Source organism: Coptis chinensis, chromosome 3 (genome assembly GCF_015680905.1).
Source record: "Coptis chinensis isolate HL-2020 chromosome 3, ASM1568090v1, whole genome shotgun sequence".
Lineage (NCBI taxonomy): Eukaryota > Viridiplantae > Streptophyta > Magnoliopsida > Ranunculales > Ranunculaceae > Coptis > Coptis chinensis.
Window position 1 is genome coordinate 118,273,857 of NC_141458.1, and position 21,806 is coordinate 118,295,662.

A 21,806-nucleotide genomic window follows, 5' to 3' on the forward strand; every position below is an offset into this window, starting at 1 on the left:
GAATTCAGAGTTCTGGCTTTCGTAAAATTGGACTTTCAAGCCCAGTCTGTCACTTAATTCCTCTAGTCCCAGTAATATCGCAACTGCTCTGAGCGATGAAAAAAATTCAACTGATCTCACACACACACACACAGGTAAGTTTTGTTTCAAACTCTGTTCATTTTCCACTAGCATCATTTCAAATTTCCACAAGACTACTAGGGAGTCCCATTTTGAAGGAATATATTAAACAATTATCAGGAACCAGTCGCAAAACAAAAAAAGCAAAAAGATAATCATCATTTTGAAGTAGGATTTATTAGTAGATTCTCTTGATGTAGATACACTTATTCAGGATGAAAGATGTTCTCTTAAATAATGTGTATTTCTTCACTCAACCAGGAATTAGTTCGATCAAAATCCTGTTTGGAGGAACAAAATACTAAGCATACATTCTCGACAATAACGGCTTCAGAATTATTGTTACAAAATAAAACTAAGAGATCATGCCTTGAACTTTTGAGAAATTTTCTCTACTCCATCTTTACAATCTTCTGCAACCCTTTTCGCACCTTCTTTGACAGCTGAACTCAAACCAGTTACACCTTGCTGTAACTCTTGTACTGATGCACTTGCCTTAGACATTGCAGCACCTTGAAGCTCTCCGGCCCGTCTGGTAGAGTTGGCCGCCCAGTCCTCTAAACTAGAATGAAGCTCTCCGGCCCGTCTGGCAGAGTTGCCTGCCCACTCCTTTAAACTAGAAATTAGAGATGTTATTTTAAAGATTATCGTCTCAATCACAAATCTGGACTTTCCTCTTATCTCTCCTGCAAGCGTCTTCAGCTTCAAAACCAAGCTCTCAGCCCTGCTGACAGTTGCATCAACTGTGGATTGCGTTCCGGCAGTGAGCCATGTAACACCAGCATTGGCATCTTCACGAAGATCATCATCAACAATTACTTTGATGCCGTGCTTCTCCCACCGGTCTCTAGCTTCCTCTAGAGCTTTTGCTTGCTCTCTAGCTCTTTTTGCCTCGTCCTCTGCCCAAGCCCTGCATGACCAAGGATGACAATAATAATTAACGACATAAAAGAAGCCATAGTTGATCAGACGTGGTCACAACTGCATTGATAATTTCCATAAATGTAGATAAATCAAACATTTACAACACAAATTAGTGTGATAGAAAAGAAATAGTGCATAGCTTGTTAAATATTTAAATGCCAAAAGATTTATCCTCATACAGATGGGAGTTCTATATAAATTTATTGGGTGATCGACGGGTGGGAGAGCTGTTAAAATGAACAAATAAAGCATGAAACAAATTTGAGAACCATGCCAATCAAATCTTTGCTAAAATTGTGGGAAGATGATAAAAGTGGAGGTGGGAGTTGGGTTGGAGCGCAGCTTAACAAAGAGAGTATTCCATGTAGAGTACGAAGCAGCCCAACAGCTGCACAGTGGAGGGAATTAAAGGGAGTGCCTTCTTTTCCAATGAAATATAAGAAAACTACTTTCATCAACATTAGGTACACCATACCGGTCAAGAAGGCACATTAATAACATGGTGGTGAGTGTCTAACCGATAACAAAACCCAGAGGACCAGAGAGACAGCAAATGAAGTAATTGAACTTTTCACAGAAACCAAAGACACAGGCAAATTGATAGAACAGTGAGAACAATTAGAAAATATGACATCAAGAGACTTGATCATTTGAAGGAAACAGAGTAACTCAAAAGCTGTGTTACAGAAGGACATGGCAGATTGCAGGAAGAATTGCAAAGGACATCATATTGGGACCATCATTCTTCCAAGTTAAAGCGCCAAAGAATCAGCAAATGAACTGAAACAGAACATGACATATTTGCAGGATGTTCATGCAGACTAAACTGTAGACCGGATACAACACTAGGATAATCCTCCTTGTCGAAAGTTATCATATCATTCAAATAAAAATTAAATGGATCTTTACTGAGTCTAACCACAAACCAGGTCCTTATTACTATCTGTACATTTGAATCTGAGATGGATATTGACTGCCAGAACTATATCTTATCAGAAAGAAATTTGGATTCATACATCAAACACGACGATGGCTAATTTTTGTTGTTACAAACTTCCTTTCCAGTAAATTATAAATGATTGTTTGAATATAACATAACCAAAAATGGCTCAGTCAATCAAGTCTCTTGCATATTATTATGTTTCTTTCATGAATATGCAATACGTGCTTTAAATCCAGATCTAGAGATCTAATGTGTCTTCAATTTGATTCTAACGCGTCTTCAATTTTCCAATTTCAGTTTCACATCGGCCGAACTCAAGCTCCGGTTCAGTTTAAGTACGACTACACAGTAGGTACTGCATAATGTATCTCATCTTTACTTCTCATCTTACAACTTAAAAAAAGTATTTTTCAAAAAGGATAAATAAAACATACAATTACTACTATCTAAAAGAAAATAACAAAATAAAAGTAGATAAATGTGTTACCTGGCCATGGACAATGCTTTCCTTTCTACTTCCAGTTCATATTGTAACCGTGTAATGGCCTGGTTCTCGCTTTCAGCTTCTTTGCAAAGTTTGTTGATCCTTTCCCTTTCGAATGATACTTCCATCTTGTCACTCATAAGGCTCTGCAATTGCTCCTCCACCTCATGCCTTAAACTTGAGAGAACTTGCATTTCCGATTCAACCGCAACTTGTCCTCTCATCAGGGAATTAGTCTCTTCTTCTCTTTCAGCTTTTAGTCTTTCCAACTCCATTCTTGCCTCTTGGGCCATCTTCTCTACAGCATCTATCTTTTCCCTTTCCATAATAAGCTCCTTTTCAAAACTTGCATTTATATCCTTTTCAACTTTAGCTACTAAAGCGCTATGTGCTGCAACAGCAGTTTCAGCCATTGACTCAGCTTCGATTCGTGCTAGCTCTTCACTTACAATATCAGCAGCCTCACCCGTTGCAAGGGCTATAGCAGCTTGACCTTTCGTCACTGGCTTATATGGCTGAAACAGTCTCGTGTAACCTACAAAATTTATATACGGAATGATGGTGAACCTTCAAACCAAAGACACAACTTCTGTTGTCTCCAACAGTCACGAAGGAAAACCATAGCATACCAAAGGCGAGAGCCATGATTCCCTCTTCTCCAGCAGATTGGTCGGCTACAAGTGCTGGCCATGCATCAGGGTTTATCTTATCAATATCTATGAAGCCACAAGACTGATACACAATCTGAACATAAGCACACAATCTCAAATCAGAAGACAAATAAACCTTTCAAAGGTTACTAAATAATTTACTGCACAAAAACTTGTAGACAGAAGTTAAAATAACCTTTTTATCCACGTCTGGTAACCACCTTTTGTCTAGGGCCATCTTCCAACTCACAAGATCCTGGCGTGATAGGGGGCTGCAATTTAAGTGCAATGAAAGAAATTAACAAAATCTCAAAGTGCTTCTTACATCGCAAACATTGAAGTATTTACCTTTCAGGGAAGAAGAGGGAGGGGTCTTGCTCCTCATCTGAAGATCCGAGCATATCAGTCCGTGAAAGCTTACTCGAGATAAGTCCAGCTTCAGCCAAGCCTGTGATAGTGCAGAGCGTTATGTTATTTGATTATCAGTGAAAGCTATGAGAAATTCCCACAAAAGGGGAAAAAATGGTTCAAATTTTAGTTCCATCACAAATGTTTTGGCCACGAGAGTCAACCTCCACTCAAGGCTGACCCGACCCAGACACCCATGAGTGACAGTCTCAAGTTTATCTGACTTTTCCCCAGATTAATATTTTGAACCACTTATACTGATCCTATCTCACAAGCGCACCAACTTTCTTACCTTGAATGAAAGCGAAGTCAGGGTCTTCAGGCGTAATATCATCAAATGCAAGTTCAGTAACATTCTCTATGTACATAGCTGGATATACTTTTGATATTGAATTCCTGAATGATATCAAAAAGAACATTCAATTACATTAGGCCATGTATTTAGGTTTGTAAGATTTAGTTGATGGCAGTTACTAACGTTTCCCAAGTACTCAGATATTGTTGACATATATGAGCCTCTAATATATTAATAGAATTGACCCTTCACATAAGTTCAAGCACTCCCCCTTAACATGTGGTCCTTGCTTTTATTTTTACAACCCTTCACCTGGTAGGAGTTTAGAAACCATGCTAAATTGCCAATTTCTCCATAAGCTCAAACTTATGTGAATTGTCAATTCTATTAATATATTAAAAGCTTATATATGTCAACACTCCCCCTCAGCAAGATACGCTGGAAATACACAGGTAGAAAAACTGGACATCTTCACCTAGTAGGAGTTGAACCCGAGACCTCTCAGAAACCAGTGGCTCTGATACTATGTTAAATTGCCAATTTTTCCATAAGCTCGAACTTATATGAATGGTCAATTCTATTCATATATGAGAGGAGGTCTCGGGGACATGTGAAGGACTGGACATCTTCACATGTCAACAGATACCACATTCTAAGTACAACCAATGAAACCGTGGGAACGAGAGTTGGACCTTGAAAGAGCACTGCTAGCAGAAACCAACCAACGTGCATACTCACGACGAGTACATAGATCACCAGGGTGCGCATCAGCTTCAATGACCTGCAAAGATGTAACTGATCAATATAAAAGTGTGACTCTGCTGAATATGTCTATATGCAATAAAATCTTAATTTAATGTAGAAACTGAAAAGTCCAGTAGAAAGTTCCTATTCAAATTATTGGGAGCAGAGACGAAGTACAGCGTATATTTAGACTGGTAGTAGTTATATGAACTCAGGTCATTCCTCCAGGAGATGTACAGAATAAACAATTATGCCTAGATAGGAATCATATATTCATTAAATGTTTTCACTCTTAGTAGCTGCCAACATGATAAAATTCAAAATTGCAGCAAGCATCGCCGCAAGGCACCAAATAGTGGACAAGAAACAAACTTGTGGCTTAAAGTTAAATTGTCATATAAGATGTCTTTTCATACCAATTGACACTTAAAACAAACTAAAGGTCAACAAAATTTAGTTTAAGTCTTCCACTTAAACAGAAAGACACTAAGACATGTAAAAGTCCACAAAAGAAAACACCAAGATTCGTATCTTCCATTTTGTAAAGCATTAAAAGGAAAAGTTTGGCATACAGATAAAGGTCCATAAACAATGATACCAATAAGTTGACAAAACAAAGGTAATATCTACTACAAAGAAAGAATGCATTTATCATGTGGTACAATCAAAGAGATACCTTCAAAACTTGCAAGGCTGCCAGAGCCTGTCCCTGAACTTGGTCCACTGCTGCAGGAACCACCACCTTTCCTGGAGGAACCTGCAGAGCTGCAGAAACCAAAGATGGAGCAGGTATACCAGAAGAGGTGATCGAATTCTCAGGCACTAATGAATCGAAATATGGGTTGCTTCCACCAAGCTCAGTGTTCATATAGGGTTCATTTGTGTAAGAATCAGAAAATATCAATTGAGGATTTGTTTCCGTTGACCCATTTTCATTTAAATAATTTCCTTCTACTTGTTTTGGGACTTGCACCATTTTGCTAAGGTTGTGATCCTCTTGGGGTGAGAGAGCCGTTTCAGTCTCCATGACTTCTTCTGAGTCAACAGGCCAAGATGGCATTGCAACCAAGTCTGATTTGACAGAATCATCTGATTCATTAGGAATCAAGCCGCCAGAGCCAGAAGAAAGATCTGTAGAGATGTCAAAAATCTCTGTTCCACTTGACATAGAAATTTCGTTTTGAAAGTCAAGGCTAACATATGCTGAAGCATCATCAGAAACAGGTGGGTAATCGAGGTTGTTGGGAACCAGGTTATCTTTTGGCTCAGTAATTAACCCTGGCACAGCATCAGCTGGGTCTACCTCTGGATTTTTCAAACTAAAAGCATTAGCATGGCCACTAACTAAATCAGATTCGGAATTTTTTGGTAAACTTAAACTAGAATTGGATGGTACAGACACATCAGAAGACCCAGATCTGATTTGCTTATCTTCTTGATTGGAAGTATTGTTAGTGTCATCGGTATGGCTGGAGGCAGATTCCCCATTTTGGGTTATTGAGGTCCCGCATTGATATCATCCACAGGTCTTCTTTCAAACGTAGCATCAGTTATTTCTTGAGATGAAGAAGAATCCATGATTATACCTGACATGCTTTCAGGACTAGAATCATTCCCCAGGAAATCTTCATCTGGCCTTGCAGTACTGTCAGTAGTCTTGACTTGTTCATCCTCATTTTGGTCATCAGATGACAACAACATTTCTTGTTGTGCTGACAGAGCTTCCATTCCTGGTTTTTGTGCTGCTTAAAACCACGATAGTTAACCACTGAACAATGTTGACTTAGGTGAGACGTTCTTTTGATGTTAAACCATAACAAATTAAAAGTAATAATGTAATATTAATACTGAATAAAACAGACCTTGTAAGCCTAGGTCAGTATATAACAAAAGTTAACTACTTAACAGATTTGAATATAATTAGATTTGTAAATCAAACGTTGGAGATTCAGGAAAGTTCGTTCAGAAACTTGATTTAAAGCTAAGAAAAATATGATTACTAAGAAGTAACATGTGACAATTTTTTCTAGGTTCAAAACAAAAAAGATAATAACAAATAAAAATGAAAAGATAATTGAATTTCTTGAACTAGACATAAATGCTCATTCACCAAATCATAAACATCTGCTTATCAAACATGAAAACACAGGGGATCACTAACTAATCTTATAACTTGGAGTGATATCTGAAAAGTTAGAGCCTGACCGAGGTAAAACGGACGTCATTTCCTTAATGCTCAGTTATAGTTACTGGTTAAACCAGCTAATGCAACATGAAACTTGAGAAAAAAGATATATAAATCACATAACATACCGGAAGTATTCCTCTTGCTTAGATATAACGAGGTGAAGGTAAGTCCAGCAGCAAGAATAACACCAGCCACAATTCCTGAAAGTAAACTACGAAAGAAGTGTCATTAGTCCACTAAATGAAATTATCTAGTGTTTTAAGATTTATAATCTTCAAATTAAAAACAATTTTTGACAAGGTGACATACCTCCTGCTGGATTCTCCGGTTTGGAATGAGGTGAATTGGTATCAACCCATCCAGAAAAAACATCACCCGATGATGACGTGTCGGAATTCGTCCAAGAATTGTCTCCTGATACTTTTCCTTCTTTTCGAGAAACAGCACAGCATCGAATTCCACGAAGAATATGATTGTGATGAAGGGAGTGAATGATAGAAGAAGAAGAAGATTTTTATTACATTTAAGACCATGTTTTAACTGGAATGAAGTCGGTGACGAATAATGTATCGTCGTCAACGCTGCCATTCTAGTCTCTTCTTCTTGGAAATTAATTCAACAAATAAAAGTTTATTTTTATATATAAGGGTTGATTCAGAGAAGAGAGAGTGACTCTTTTTTAGAGAGAGAGAGAGAAAGAAATCTGGCTTTTAATTTGGAATTGGTTTTGCTTTATCCATTTAATTATATCTACAGTTTATATCTACAGAACGTTTTTACTTTTTACCAAATTTATGTCCTCCTCGGTTTTTGGTTTTTGTCGTGACTTGAAATATCGGTTCAATATACTCGGATTAATCATCGAGATATCGGAAAATAATAAATGACTTACCATTAGAAATTGTGAGAATTACTACTATGTCCATTAGAAATTGGGCTCTAGACACTTTATTTAGTGTGTTTTTTGTCTAGAGAAATACCAATATTATCTTTTGATTCTACTCCAATTTTAGCAGCACGTCACTTCTTAGGTATATTAACTGTTTTTAAAATTTCTTATTTTTCCTTTTTATCCTTTCATTTGTAACTGCCAATTTCTTCTACAAATAAATAATATTAAAATCTAATGTGCCTAGACAGGTCACTCATCAGGCAAGGGTGTGTGTGTATTACTCCAAAATATACTGCAATCAAATAATACAATTGTCTTATAAAAAAAATCATTTGTTCTTTCACAATTTCACAATTTGAATTACATCAAACAAAACTTAAATATGCTATTCAAAATTATCAGATATGCATTTTAAATTGTTAAAGCTGTATTGAAATTAGTTATAATCAACATATATTTTTTCCGTTTTTGAAATTGATGTTTTCCACATTGTTTGTCTCTCTAGAAATTCATCTCACTTTTAATTGAAATTTTGTACATTTCAAATGAATTTTAGTTATTTTAATTAACTCACTACTTTTTTTGTAACTGATTTAGTTAGTAGCTTTTTTTTTTTGTTGGTAGTTGGTTTCTTTAGTTGGGACTAATAAAATAGGTCAAAATTGTAAAAATCAGTCTGAAATTTGAAATTTGAGAAAGACGTCTAATTTCAGTTTTTATGGAGGAAAAACAAAAAAAAATCGTTATTTCCTCTAAACTTAAGAAATTTGCATGTGTACCTATACCCAATTTTCCGATTCTCTGGGCTCTGTTATTTCAAGTCTTGTATCAGCAACAATGGAAAATGATAACCTCGACTGTTAGTAAGTTTTTGTTTTTCCCGCTTAAGATAGATTTCAAACGTTTTCCGACTTGTGAGAATGATAACGAGTGTTATTAATTTATCGGAAGTAGGACGTCGAAATGACCAGTATACTTCATTACTTCAACAACTACACGATCTGGCAACGAGACCTCCACTTCTGTTCGCTTGAAAGGTAAGAGTACCGACCAAAGCTCTCTTACGTATGGAGTAAGATCCCAAACATCTGAAGAAAACTGCACACTTGTGAGTGTTCACATTCATGTTGGGCAGTTTTAGAAAAAAACATAACCATACACAACCAACTGGCAAAATTTTCAAAAACACAATGAAACTAGGGATGCTCAATCTCATCCACAATGGCAAAGCCTAGTGGTGAAGTCTTGAACCAATTCACCAAAGACATGACCAGGAATCTTCAAATGCATATTATTCATCATGCATATTTTACATACTTCTTTTCAATCGTCTGTACTAAACCGCAAAGGTCAGAAATCTACTGTACTAAGTGTATATGCACAATACGAAGGAATAAAATTGAGAAAGATGTTTTTCATTAGTATTTGGTCAACAGATATGTAATATTGCAGTCATAAAGAACAATATATCCAAATAAGAATGAGAAAAAGGTCAGCACCTTTGCAATTGTTATATAATGCTGGCGACCATCTGGTTCTACAATACATAATGAGGTTTGCGACATTATGACAAATAAGCAAACAACAGCAACGACATCATAAGTGAGATTTGCAAGCGATCATTCAGTAATATAGTAAAAGCTGGAAGAACAGAGAAAAAGAAAAGTCAAGCAGAGAAATATTATTTTTTCCATCTCTATCATGGGTTACAGATGTATTCAACTAATATTTAATTTCAAAGATAGGCAGATAGCTATGATCAGTTGGTCAAGACTAACATAACTAAGTATTAAACCACACATACCAACAAGAGTTCGGATCAGTATTCAACATAGTTCTAACTTCTAACTCAATGATATGTTACCCATGAGAAACGATTATTTTTGTCAGCAGCAGCTTCAACCAGTTACGAGCCAATGGAAAAAAAAATTGGTCAATGTATAAGTGCTTTCCTGATGTCGCGTCAGACACTCCATATTCTGTATCTAGCTAAATAGTAAGTACACAACCCACCTTCCACAGCTTGGCACTTCTTTCTGACTATCCACTATATGTCTCATGCTTTGTGAAGGAAAAAAATGCATTCTGAAATGAGCTTATAGAATCTTTAAGAAAATTTATTTTTATTTAACATGCTTTTTGAGCACAATCTCAAAGATGTAAGATAATCCCTCAGGCAGCACAATTGCAGAAGATCCCTTGGACTCGATGATAATTTCATCTGTGCAAGAAACACGCTCTAAAAGGGGGAGGACATGGGAGGGGAATGAGCCATAAAAGCAATTCAAAACATGCATAAATCAGTTCATAAACTCTACAGATTGTTTTAAAATGTTTTCAAGCACGAAAAAATGATCCGTCAGACTCAATAGTGATGTGCAAGAAGACACATTATAAAAACAAGACATAAAATCAAGTAAACCTTACAAGCTATGAAACATGGATCCGCCATATTTCAAAAATAATCCGTGTCGGATATGTATCCACATGTCCGTGTCGGACACATTGTATGTGATATACCTCAATTTATGATATATTGCCGTGTCAATGTAACTTAGCTTACAAGTTATAACAAATTCATAAAATCTAGCGAAAACGGCTTTTTAAACATGCATCTAAACATGCAGCACAGTTGTAGATGACCCCACAGCATAATAGTACTGAATTTCATCATCTTTGCATGACATGCATCAAAGCATGCCAAGTATAATAGATATAAAACCAATGGACCCGAAAGAAGAAAAACTAATTTTTCAAGGCTATTTTCAAGCACCGTTTACACAGCCGTGATATGATCCCTCAGCAGACATTCGTACTGACTTTCATTGCCTATTTACGATGTGAAAGAAAACACCCTAAAAAGAAAGCCGCGAAAAAGACATAAAAGCGAGTGAAAACTTACACAAATGAATTCATAGTCTAAAGAAAAAATTACTTTCCTGAGCATGCCCTCAAGCACAATCTACGATGGCAAAAGCTGATCCCCTCAGGCAAGATAACCTCTCACACTTAATACAAACGACTTTCATCGCCAACGTATGATGTGCAAGGAAACATACTCGAGAGGAAAAAAAATTAGAGTAAATCAAGTTAAGAATCACATAAAAGGACTTACATAACATTTGAATAATATATTTGTTTTTTTGCTCGGTAAGAAAAACGATTTTTTTGAACATGCTTCATTCCAAGCACAATCTACAAAAGACATGAGATGAAACCCAAGGCAGTGCAATTGCAGATGATCCTTCATACTCAATAGTACTAACTTTCATCGTCTCAGTAGCTGGTGCCCAAAAACACCCCAAAAAAATGACACAAAATCAAAACTGGCTTCTCATAAATTGAAGAGTTACTTTCGAACACGCATTCCAGCACAATCTACAACGAGATGACATGAACCTTCAGGCATCCACAATTGTAATCTCAACAGTAGTAACTTTCATTGTCCGTGTATGATTAGCAAGAAATTAATGATACACAACATCAAGTAAAAACTAACACAAACTTTAGATGATTTCAAGCAAAGTCAACAAAAATGTGAGATGAAACCTCAGGCAGCATATACTCTCGGACAATATCATTTAATCAGGCAGCATATAATGAGATGAAACCCTAACGAATAACAAATCAGCCTAACTGTAATCCTACAAAGCAAAACAGAAACAAAACACTACCATACTTCGCGCTCTAGTTGGTCAGAAACCTTTGACAAAGTACCACCAAGTAGTTGTATTTATAAGAAAGTGTTGTCCAAGTCCTACACTAAACTATACCACGTGAAATAATCTTACGCTACCTATGTGTATATTCCGTGTTCCGAACTGTAATTTTCTGTTTTACCCTTGGTTGTAAATTTAAATGACATACATGTCCTCGTACCTGAAAATAACTCGAAATAATTATCGAAAATATAATTACACTAATAAAGTCTCGAAATATTGAAAAACTATCTCGCAATATTGAAAAATATCAGCACTTACTGATATATCGGAAAATCAGTCAATTTCAATATTTCTGTTTTTGGGTCAAATGCTATTGGGCTGATATTCAGTATGCTTTTGGGCCTCAAAGCTATTTTAATCATTCTTTGGGCCTTTGTTTTTCGCTAAACATCATTGTTTGGGCCTAGAAGCCAATCCGGTGTCTTACCCTCCCTGACTACATTCTGTCCAGAACTCCAGATTGCAATTTTTGCAGAAAAATCAACGGCTACTTCCATTGTATTCTTTATCCCTGTTAATTCAACACCAATGACGATTATGTATAATTGTTATTTAGTATATTTAGTGACAGACAAGATGATGCATCAACGAGCTCTGTTGGTGTGTCTTTAATCAGTAGTTAATGTACATTCCTCAAGGTTTGTAGGCCGAACTCGTCCCATTACCAAGACGCTAGTTTCGGCTCAACCCTAGCATCTCAGGCCTAGTGGGCACCTAGGCCTATGTGTAAGTGAAGTGTCTAACCAATAGGCCCAGTAACAAAATCTAGCCACTTCGAAACGTTTTCTAAGTTGTAAAAATCAAGAGTGATGATAACAATTTATCAAAAGTAGGACATCATATGGAAGAAATACAGAAACTTGAGAAAACTTTATATATGCAGTACCTCAGAATGATCAGTATATTTAAGCCACTTCACGATCTGATAAAATGAGACCTCGACTTCACTTCCTCCAAAACGATTGAGTACAGACCAACTCTATTGGAAGATCTCAATTCACATTAAACTTCAAACTGTATTTCATCAAAGTTGTAAGCTTGCATAATTGTAACTAGAAGCAGCAGAGTAAACTTCATACATGTTCGGACTGGACTCTACAATCTACATGGCTGAATCAAGGAACATTGTTTGACTACGTCAGAGCTGCAGAGATAAAGAGAATGCAGCTTTACGCTATTAAGCAATACCAAACCTTATTCTAAAAAACAAAATAACACCCGCCAGAATCAAACAAAAGGAAATGAAAACAGAAGTGCCCAGAGGTATGACCATAGAATAGATGGGTTATCCACTATTCCACTATACGATCGTCTAACCACCAATTTAATCAAAATCTAAAGATGACTATCTCTGCTACTAGATTTCTCCGTGAACATAAGATCCATTACAAAGTTTTTTTGTCTGATTCTATTTTTCTTTTAAAAGAAAACCCACAATGTTGTGGGACTAAACCCCATAATACGCAAACAATTAAACTATGCGAACAACGAAGGATTGAAAGTTAAAAATACGTCCACGATGTACAACAAATGCATGAAACATTGCAAGGAGAAACAACCAAGCTATGTGTTTTTTATCTTCTTTTTCTTTGTCTTTTGTTTAATTTTCTGTGTTTTTATAGCCAAGTAGCCAACAAACAACGTTTTACGGAAATAGCAAACAAACACCAGTTATGCGCAACATACCAACAACTAGGAACCAGCAGACTTCATTCGTACTGAAAACAGCAATCATCTCCGGTTCAATACCAGGCGAATGTGAAAGAGATGCATTTCTGGTAGCAAAAACCTGTCTACAAGAGTAAGCAAATACTCGAATAGAAAATTATGGTGTCTAGCGTCCAACAAAATCTTAGAGAGAGCAAACCACAAGGACATGGGTTTTGTGTTTTGACGAGGATGATCTCAAAGTCAAGGAGATTTATCATACCAAAAGTTCAGATCCATTCAAAATAATTAACATCGTCAAAAGTGGCTGAACAATTTATGTAAACTAACAGGCAAAAAATGAGTGAATGTCACCAAATATTGCGGATTTCATAAGATAATAAATTTTGGAACAAGCAGATTATTAGTAATATGCTCCTTGTGGCGCCAAGAGAAATAAATAAATAAATCCCACCAAAAGGCGCAAACCTAATTAATTCGACAGTGTTGTTTGATATAAGCCTTCGTTGCTTCTAACAAATACTAGAAACACAAACAGGCCATTGGTCTAACCAACTTACATGCTATAAATTCATTGGTTTTTTAGCTACCGTAACCAAACAACCCTCAAATATTTCCAATTTACATAAAAACAAAAGAGAAGGAACCAAACCTCTCAACCCCATCCTCCAGTTAGGCATCCCAAACAAAACTAAGTAAAACATCTTTGATGTGAGCTTAGGCGCGCTGCCTAAATTGCTCTCATCCCCCTCCCTCCATGCATCTGAAAATTAGGAGTTCCTCGACTCAGGTGCCATGCCATTCTCCTAGTCTCTCCAGCTCCAGTGTTTGATTACTAAGGGCAGTGTATGTAATCCAAACTTCCAAGCTTTTTATGGAATAGAATAGATCCCATCCAATAAAATTATGTTAGTAGATGAAAAGTATAACATTTGTATTAAAACAGACTGTACTTACGTTGAATGCAGTTCTTAACCATATAGTACTCAATACTATTAGACCGGAGAGCCTAGTATATGACAGTGACGCCCAAGGAATGACCAGAAAGATTTCCTGGAGAGACAAAGAAAGGAAGAGCATAATATTTATTGTATGGATCGCCAAACATAAATGATGTAAACCATCAAGGTACAAGTACAAGCCATAGACGCACCCAATGGCCAATGCAATGAAATCCCTCATGTTTTTTAAAGGTTAGCCAGAAACTAATCTCCAAAATCCAAATACAAGCAACTCAGTCCCAAAATAGCAACAGCCCTAGCATAACCTAATATCCTATTAAATGAGTTGCTAAAATGACTGCTGTATCACAAAAACCACTGCAAATCAAAAGGGCATGCCATGTTAGGAGTCTTTATTAGCTCAGTAAAGCGAAAATCATAAATAACAATACCAACAACCGTAAAGAGAAGCAACAATCTTTACCAACTGATCTAACACAATTTGACCTCGATGGTCATATATAATCCAAGTTTTACTTGTTGATGAAGCCATTAACTCCCAGAATATATGGGAGATGGATTCATAAACTCAACAAATATTCCTATGCTAAGAGATATGTTTCATACCTCAAGGGAAAAAAAAGGCTGAAAAAAACCAGGACACGGCCACTTTTAGAACCTACACAAAGAGACCTAATATTTTCCACTCAGATTTTACAAATTACTCTGCATTAGTATTTTTTATTTTTTATTTTTTGACGGGTAAAGATATAAATATTTATATAACTAGGAACCAACTACATCAAGTCTAACCTACTCTGCATAGTATGGTTTTAGTAATATCTTCTGAAACTAATGCTTTAATAAGTAAGAAGACAGAATACCTACACTTCAAACTGGACTGCATTTGGTGATCTCATTCCAATGCACCATCATTTTCAACAATCACAGATTCGTCTTCAATGATGGTCACCATGCACAAAATTGTTAAGCATGCCTTCCCTAAAGACAGGAAGATCACCTGCAAGGCTGCAATTCATGTTGTAGGACCCAATCTAATTCAACGCTACCTTCAGATACTTCTGTCATTGTCACACGAGGATGGTCTCAACACTGTCAAACCAACAAGCCATGCCATATAGGAATCTACAGAAATAGCATCAGATAAGGCTGTCCCCCTGGCATGTTTTCACTAAATAAACAGTGCAAAAAATTGTATCAAACTACCATGCCAATAACATCTCCTAGGTTAGAATAAAAACCCCACCTATGTCACTTGGTTAAATACTTTAAGAAAAGTAGATAACTTCTCAATCATGACCGATTGATACCACAAATATATGATTGACACAACTAACAAGTAATGGCGACCTTGAGAAACGGATATAAAAAAAATTTAAGCAATCTACTAACCTCATTCGACAGACACCTTATTGATATTCTAGAAGTGTAGAGCAGTGACATTATAATTCATTAAGTCAGGTCAATCTTTACATGGATTGGCAGTACAAGTCAGTTGGTAACCTAGCATATAGGTAGGATCATCCACTATATGCTTCATGCTTTGCGGAAAAAGACTGCATTTTTAAATGAATGTGCCATTTGATCTAAGCATAATGCCAAGCTAGACGTCTAATGGTTTGTTTCAGCTACCCATCAAAAAAATTCAATTGAAGATAACACAATAGAAACTCCTAACATACTCTTTTTCCTAGATCCACGGGTTGGTTACTAAGGATGTGACACTAAAAAATTAGATCCAAGGGCAGTGTACATAATCCCCACTTCCCCAATTTCTTATCTGATAGAATAGATCCCATCCGCAAAGAAGTTCTACTGGATCTAAGGATTATTGTTGTAGCGAGGAGAGTTGGGGATAAATTAGCCATCATCCTAGCATAATATGTGAATTAAAAGAGACCATTTAGTACTCTGACTAATAGACTGTACTGGTGCTAGTATATCACAGTGACGCACAAGGAATAACATGAAAGGTTTCCTGGACAGAAAATTGGTATTTAGTTTCTACAATTTGTACGTATATAGTTTTAGATCTGTATACTGACGTACCTGTGTCAAACTATGTCCATGATATTGACTACGTATACAAATGTATGTATATATATATACAGGGCACGCTCGCATTCAGTTCTATACCCTCCCAAGGTATGGTGAGCACTTATCTTTCCGACATAAATAACTAATACTTATCTTTCCATCAGAATATCTGATACTGAAAAAATCAATATAGCCACTAATATTTATATTACCTCGTACGCGAAGCCTAATCCTAGACTCAGTTAATGATAAAGGGCACAGGTTGCACTCAGTTCTATACCCTCCCCAAGGTATAATAATTACATCTGTGTCACAACCATAAATAGTACATGACAGCGGATATCACAGAAGTCAAAATAATCTCAATTATATGTGTAGCCCAACTTCCCAAAAAAGCCTATTCTTCGATAGGCAGACAATGATACTTTTTTACAAAAACAGAAAAAGTTGGACATTTGGTTAACATGCTTCACGTTTAAAACTTCTAGGCGCTCGCTCGAGGCTCAACCCTAGCTTCTCGAGCCTCTAGCAGCGCCTAGGCTCATGCCTAACCCATAGCACTGGCGTCGACCATAGGCTAAATTTCTCAATTAAGGTGCGCTACCATTTTCACTCTCCTTCCTCTTCTCTATCCCACTCGACTGTTTTGTTACCAAGGACATGACACAATAACAAACCATTAGTTCCACCAAGGGCAGTGTATAAAATCCCAACTTCCCAAGGCTGCTTATCTAATAGAAAATATATCCCATAAAAAATAAGAAATTTCACTAGATCTATGGAGTCGTCATTGTTTCAAGGGGAATTGTATCATCTTAGCCTGATATGCTAATTAAAACAGACCACATAGTACAGACTTGGTATATCACAGTGACGCACAAGGAAAAAGCTTAAAGATTTCCTGGTTAGACAACTGATATTTTGCGTATCTACAACTTTTACTTGTGTATAGCTATTAGATCTGTATATTGACGTACTCGTGTCAAACAATTTCCATGACATGACTATACAAGGTGCAGCACGGACTCATGTCTACACCACCTCAAGGTATGGTGAGCACTTACATTTCAGACAAAAATAACTAGCACATGACAGCATATATGCCGAAATTAATATAACCTCTAAAAAAATGGGATGATGGTTACACCTCTTTCACACAACCATGTCACGGTGTTAACAGCAATAGGTACAGATTGCATTCCGTTCTATTGTATAATCGTTACATCTCATTCACACAATAAAAAAAAACTAACTACGCAAGACTAACAAGCATTGTTTCAATAATATGTTTTGGTGAAAGTAAAAACAATGCTTAGTTAGAAAACAATGGTGAGGTCATTCCAACACAATCATTTTCAACAATCATAGATTCGTCTAGAAAACAATGGTTACCATGGACAAAATATTTAAGTGTGGCTTCATTAAAGCCAAGAAACCACCTATATTCATGTTGTCGTGCCCAATCTTTTTCCATGCTACCTTCACATCTTGCAAAGCTTTATGAAATTCCATCACTTCCACGAGGATGGGATTGAGAATATCAAATTAAGCACACAACACCATATATTAAGCTATAAAATTATTATCAGATACCTGGGCGGCATGTTTATACCACCTAAGCAGTGCTTAAACCAATATACTGTCACACCAATAATCTACTCATTTGAAAGGCAGACTCACTGATATTCTATAGGTGTAGAGCTGTAACATTATAATCCATTAAGGTCAATCTCTAAATGTGTTCACAAGACCATCCTGTTTGTAAGACTATCAACTATATGTCTCATGCTTTGGAAAAAGGACTAAGTTGTGAAGTGATGAAATGAACAAGATTAAAGTAAACCTGAAGTCACAGTGGTGATTTACTTTCAACTGGAAGCGGGGGCATTAAACAAATTCCCTAACCATCCACCCAGCAATGGCAAGAGTGATGCATCCAACACCAAGAATAGCATAACTCTATCACGATTTCGAAAAAACCAATTAAAAAAAACTTCTTAAAAAACAATAGAAGTTGGGATATAAGAAAAAAACCAATAAAAAAGTTCAGCCAGTTGACGAATTACATTCTTCTTATTCAAGTTTAGCACACCTATTTTAAAATGATGTCATAGAAAATCTGGACATAGCATAAGTTATAAATAATCAAGTTCGTAATTAATATCAAAATGACTGAAGCTAACATACCACTGGAAACACAACTTGAATATCTAAACAGTTAACCACAATCAAATTAAGGCATACTTTACCCCACAATCAAACATATATAGATGAAGGTTTGGGTGTTTGAGAGCGAAGTGGTAACCCATACGGGTGATCTGTGTTTTTGGAAGGGAAATACCAATATCATGGGCCTGTGACGATTTGTGAAAAAATGAATAGCCTACGACCTATAGTTCAGCAAGGACCAAGATATTACACCCAAAAAATTATAAGAAAAAGGCAAAGTTTTCAAATAAAGGAAAAACATTTTTTTTTTGTCAGAAGTAAGAGTTGCATGTTTTGTCAAATTGAAGAAACTAAAAACCATGAACACATTGTGCCAAACCAATTAATATCCAAAGGACATGGTACTGATTATTTTTGTAAAAGGAAGCACGACTTTATATATCATGGAAATGTATTCCTTTTGCCAAAAAAAAGAGATGACTCTTTTTTAGACACTTTTTATTTACAAAAGAAAAAATGGTAATTTCTGTTTGAAAAGAAAATACTTTGCGTTGAGGAAATTCTTTACTCAACCTCTTTTCTGTCAAATGTATGTTGGCAATATTTTGTGAAAGGTTTTCAAACAAGAAACACGAGTAGAATAATTTGAAAGTTTGGTGCTTACGAGTGACTGATTGAGAGAATTTTGACGAGCAAGTATATCACTTAATACAAAAGAACTTCCATGAAGTAGGAAAACCAATTGCCAAGTGAAAATTCTCCACGCCCCTCACGCCATGAATTCTTTCATAAAAGATTCACAAGCGTGGAGAATACCATCGCAAATGCTTCTTACTGCATGGAATTATTCTACTGCCAAGTGAGATGTACCCGCAAAAATCCCCTTATAGCCAAAGACACCCTTGAGAATAAGTTAAAATAAGTAACTTTGAAATAATGGATGGATACGGTTTTTAAGGAAGAGATAGATATGCAATACCATTATCGAATTACATACTTCTTATAATAGTTTCAGGCATACCTATGCTAATCTGAGTCACAACATGAATAAAAAGATTAAAATAATGATCATAAAAATAAATAAAAATATTAGCTAAAGAACATTGATTTGTGCACATAGCGTCTTAACTAGCAAGGATGCTTAGACAACACAAACTATTAGCAAAACAATAATAGTAGGTGAAGAACAAGGAGACTTCCTCCTATTTCAATTGAGTGGTAAATTCTAATTACATAATGTAATGATAAGAGTGGGAAAGATAAATACCTCTGCAAGCGCTGTAACAGGGGTGTGCGAACACACTAGGAACGTCAAACCCCATATGTTTCTCTAATAGAAGTTAGAAGAAGAAAAAACCAATAAAAAAGTCCAGCCAGTTGGCGAATTACATTCTTCTTATATAAGTTTAGCGCACCTATTTTAAAATGAAGTCATAGAAAATCCTGACATAACGTTAGGTATAAAAAATCAAGCTCATAATTATTAATATTAAAATGAATGAAGCTAACGTACCACTGGAAACACAACTTAAATATCTAAACAGTTAACCACAATCATATTAAGGCATCCTTTACCCCACAATCAGACATATAGATATGAAGGTTTGGGTGTGATAACGGAGTGGTAACCCATACAGGTGATCTGTGTGTTTTTGGGCGGGAAAACCCAACATTGTGGGCTTGTGATGATTTGTGAAAAAACAAATAGCCTACGACATATAGTTTTAAAAAACAGGAAAAGCATATTTTTTTTGTCAGAAGTAAGAGGACATCGTACTGATTTTTTTGTTAAAGGAAGTAGAACTTTATATATCATGGAAATGAATTTCTTTTGCAAAAAAAATTAAAAGGGAGACGACTTTTTATTTTACAAAAGAAAAATTGGCAATTCTGTTTGAAAAGAAAATACTTTTGCGTTGAGAAAATTCTTTACTCATCCTATTCTCTGTCAAATGTATTTTGGCAATATTTGTGAAAGGTTTTCAAACATGAAGCGCAAAAAGATTGAAGAGTGAGTTTGGTGTTTACGGCTGACTAATTGAGAGATTTTTGACAATCAAGTATATCACTTGATACAAAACAACTTACACGAAGTGCAAAAGCAAATTGCCAAGTGAATTGTCTCCACGCCCCTCACGCCATGAATCCTTCCATAAAAGAAATTCACAAACGTGGAGAAATTCACATTAGCAAATACTTCTTACTGCATGTAATTACTCTAGTACCAAGTGAGATGTACCTGCAATGAGCCAAATACACCTTAAGACTAACTTTTTTTTTTCTTTTTGTTTTGGAAAAACAGACGCACAAAACATTGAGCTTTTTAAAACAAACTGTGGAAATAAAAAAAAAATAAGAGCAAACCATTGCCTCGAAATCATTTAAATATTATAAAAAGAGATGTCTTTTACAATAAACTCTCGAAATAGAAATCAGTTAGAATCGTTGTTTTGAAATCAGTTATAATTTAAAACTTGGCTTTAGAAAGGAAGAGAGAGAAGAGGAAGAAAGATTGCCATGACAGCGAGATAACATAGGCAGGCTGAAGAGCATCATCAAATCAAATCATACGACTTATAATTTTCCAAAACCCTAGAAAAGAAAGTGAGCAAGTGTGAAGAGCAACTTCCACTTGGGAGCAAAACTTAAAAAGAAGAGAGCCCGTGTCTATTTTCATAACAACTGATGACTGTAATGACCCAAATCACCCCCTATTTTAATACCAAATCCTAAAACCAAGGTAGCTTAAGAAATAAGCAAACCGCGTGAAATTTAGTCTAGCTTAAGAAAAACGCAAAGGCCAAACCTGTCAGGTCTATTAAGCCCAGCCCCATTTCCTTCTAAATAAAGCCCAGCCCATTGTCTCCCTCACGTAGTCACGTGGCCTCTCTTAGTTTTTGTTTGTTTTCCGGCAATGAGTTGTGTTGGGGTCGGGTTCATGTTGGGGGTGGGTCTAGAAGAGAAAACCCACATAATTACTAATCATGTCAAATTTGTCAAACCCAACCCACCTATATAACGGGTGACCCGCTAAGCCTATTGGGTCAATTTCATATCAGATTCACATATAACATGTATGCAAAATATTTAGTATTTCACAATCTTCTTCTTTTTCTATATAACAAAATCTATCTAATAAAACATAACGGTGTGGGCCCTCCACACTCACCTATTTACTTTTGGATCTAAAATATGACTTGGCAAATCCAAAAGATGGTGGGGAGTGGACAAGTTATTAAGAAACAACAAGAGTAGTGGATCAAGAAGCAACAAAAGTGACAAAACAATTTGTATGTAATTTTGGGCTTATGTTGGCGTTAAAATTTGAAATTTAAATTAGATTCGGATGGGTTGGGTTTTGAAACAATGTCGTGTGGCACGGGAATACACTAGTCTATATAATAAAAAGCATTAGTGTGGGGACCGTAGGGCCTCCATCCATTGGTTGTCATTGTCTTTTAGCAAGTTGTGACATGGCCGATCCAAGTGTTTGGAGGGTTTGTGCAATTTTGTTAAGTGTAATCAATACTATGAGATCTGTTCAAAAATCAACCAAAAATCAACAATTGTAGCTGGACTTATAAATTGTTGGGTTAGCCC

The 21,806-nt window shown here is 36.1% G+C and overlaps 1 protein-coding gene across 1 annotated transcript; it reads right to left on the reverse strand.

Moving 5' to 3' along the window:
• Positions 1–278: 278 nt before the first annotated feature.
• LOC147513578 (uncharacterized) lies at positions 279–20,870 on the reverse strand. The gene is given in 19 exon segments (XM_086596682.1): positions 279–1,030; positions 2,475–3,006; positions 3,101–3,215; positions 3,318–3,393; positions 3,470–3,569; positions 3,822–3,925; positions 4,517–4,605; positions 5,245–6,062; positions 6,065–6,310; positions 6,882–6,956; positions 7,066–8,736; positions 9,148–11,881; positions 12,257–12,514; positions 13,057–13,906; positions 13,996–14,091; positions 14,192–14,357; positions 14,868–15,171; positions 17,881–17,996; positions 19,474–20,870. Coding segments are annotated over 9 exon segments (2,613 nt in total). The 5' UTR covers positions 6,297–6,310; positions 6,882–6,956; positions 7,066–8,736; positions 9,148–11,881; positions 12,257–12,514; positions 13,057–13,906; positions 13,996–14,091; positions 14,192–14,357; positions 14,868–15,171; positions 17,881–17,996; positions 19,474–20,870; the 3' UTR covers positions 279–483.
• Positions 20,871–21,806: the final 936 nt, after the last annotated feature.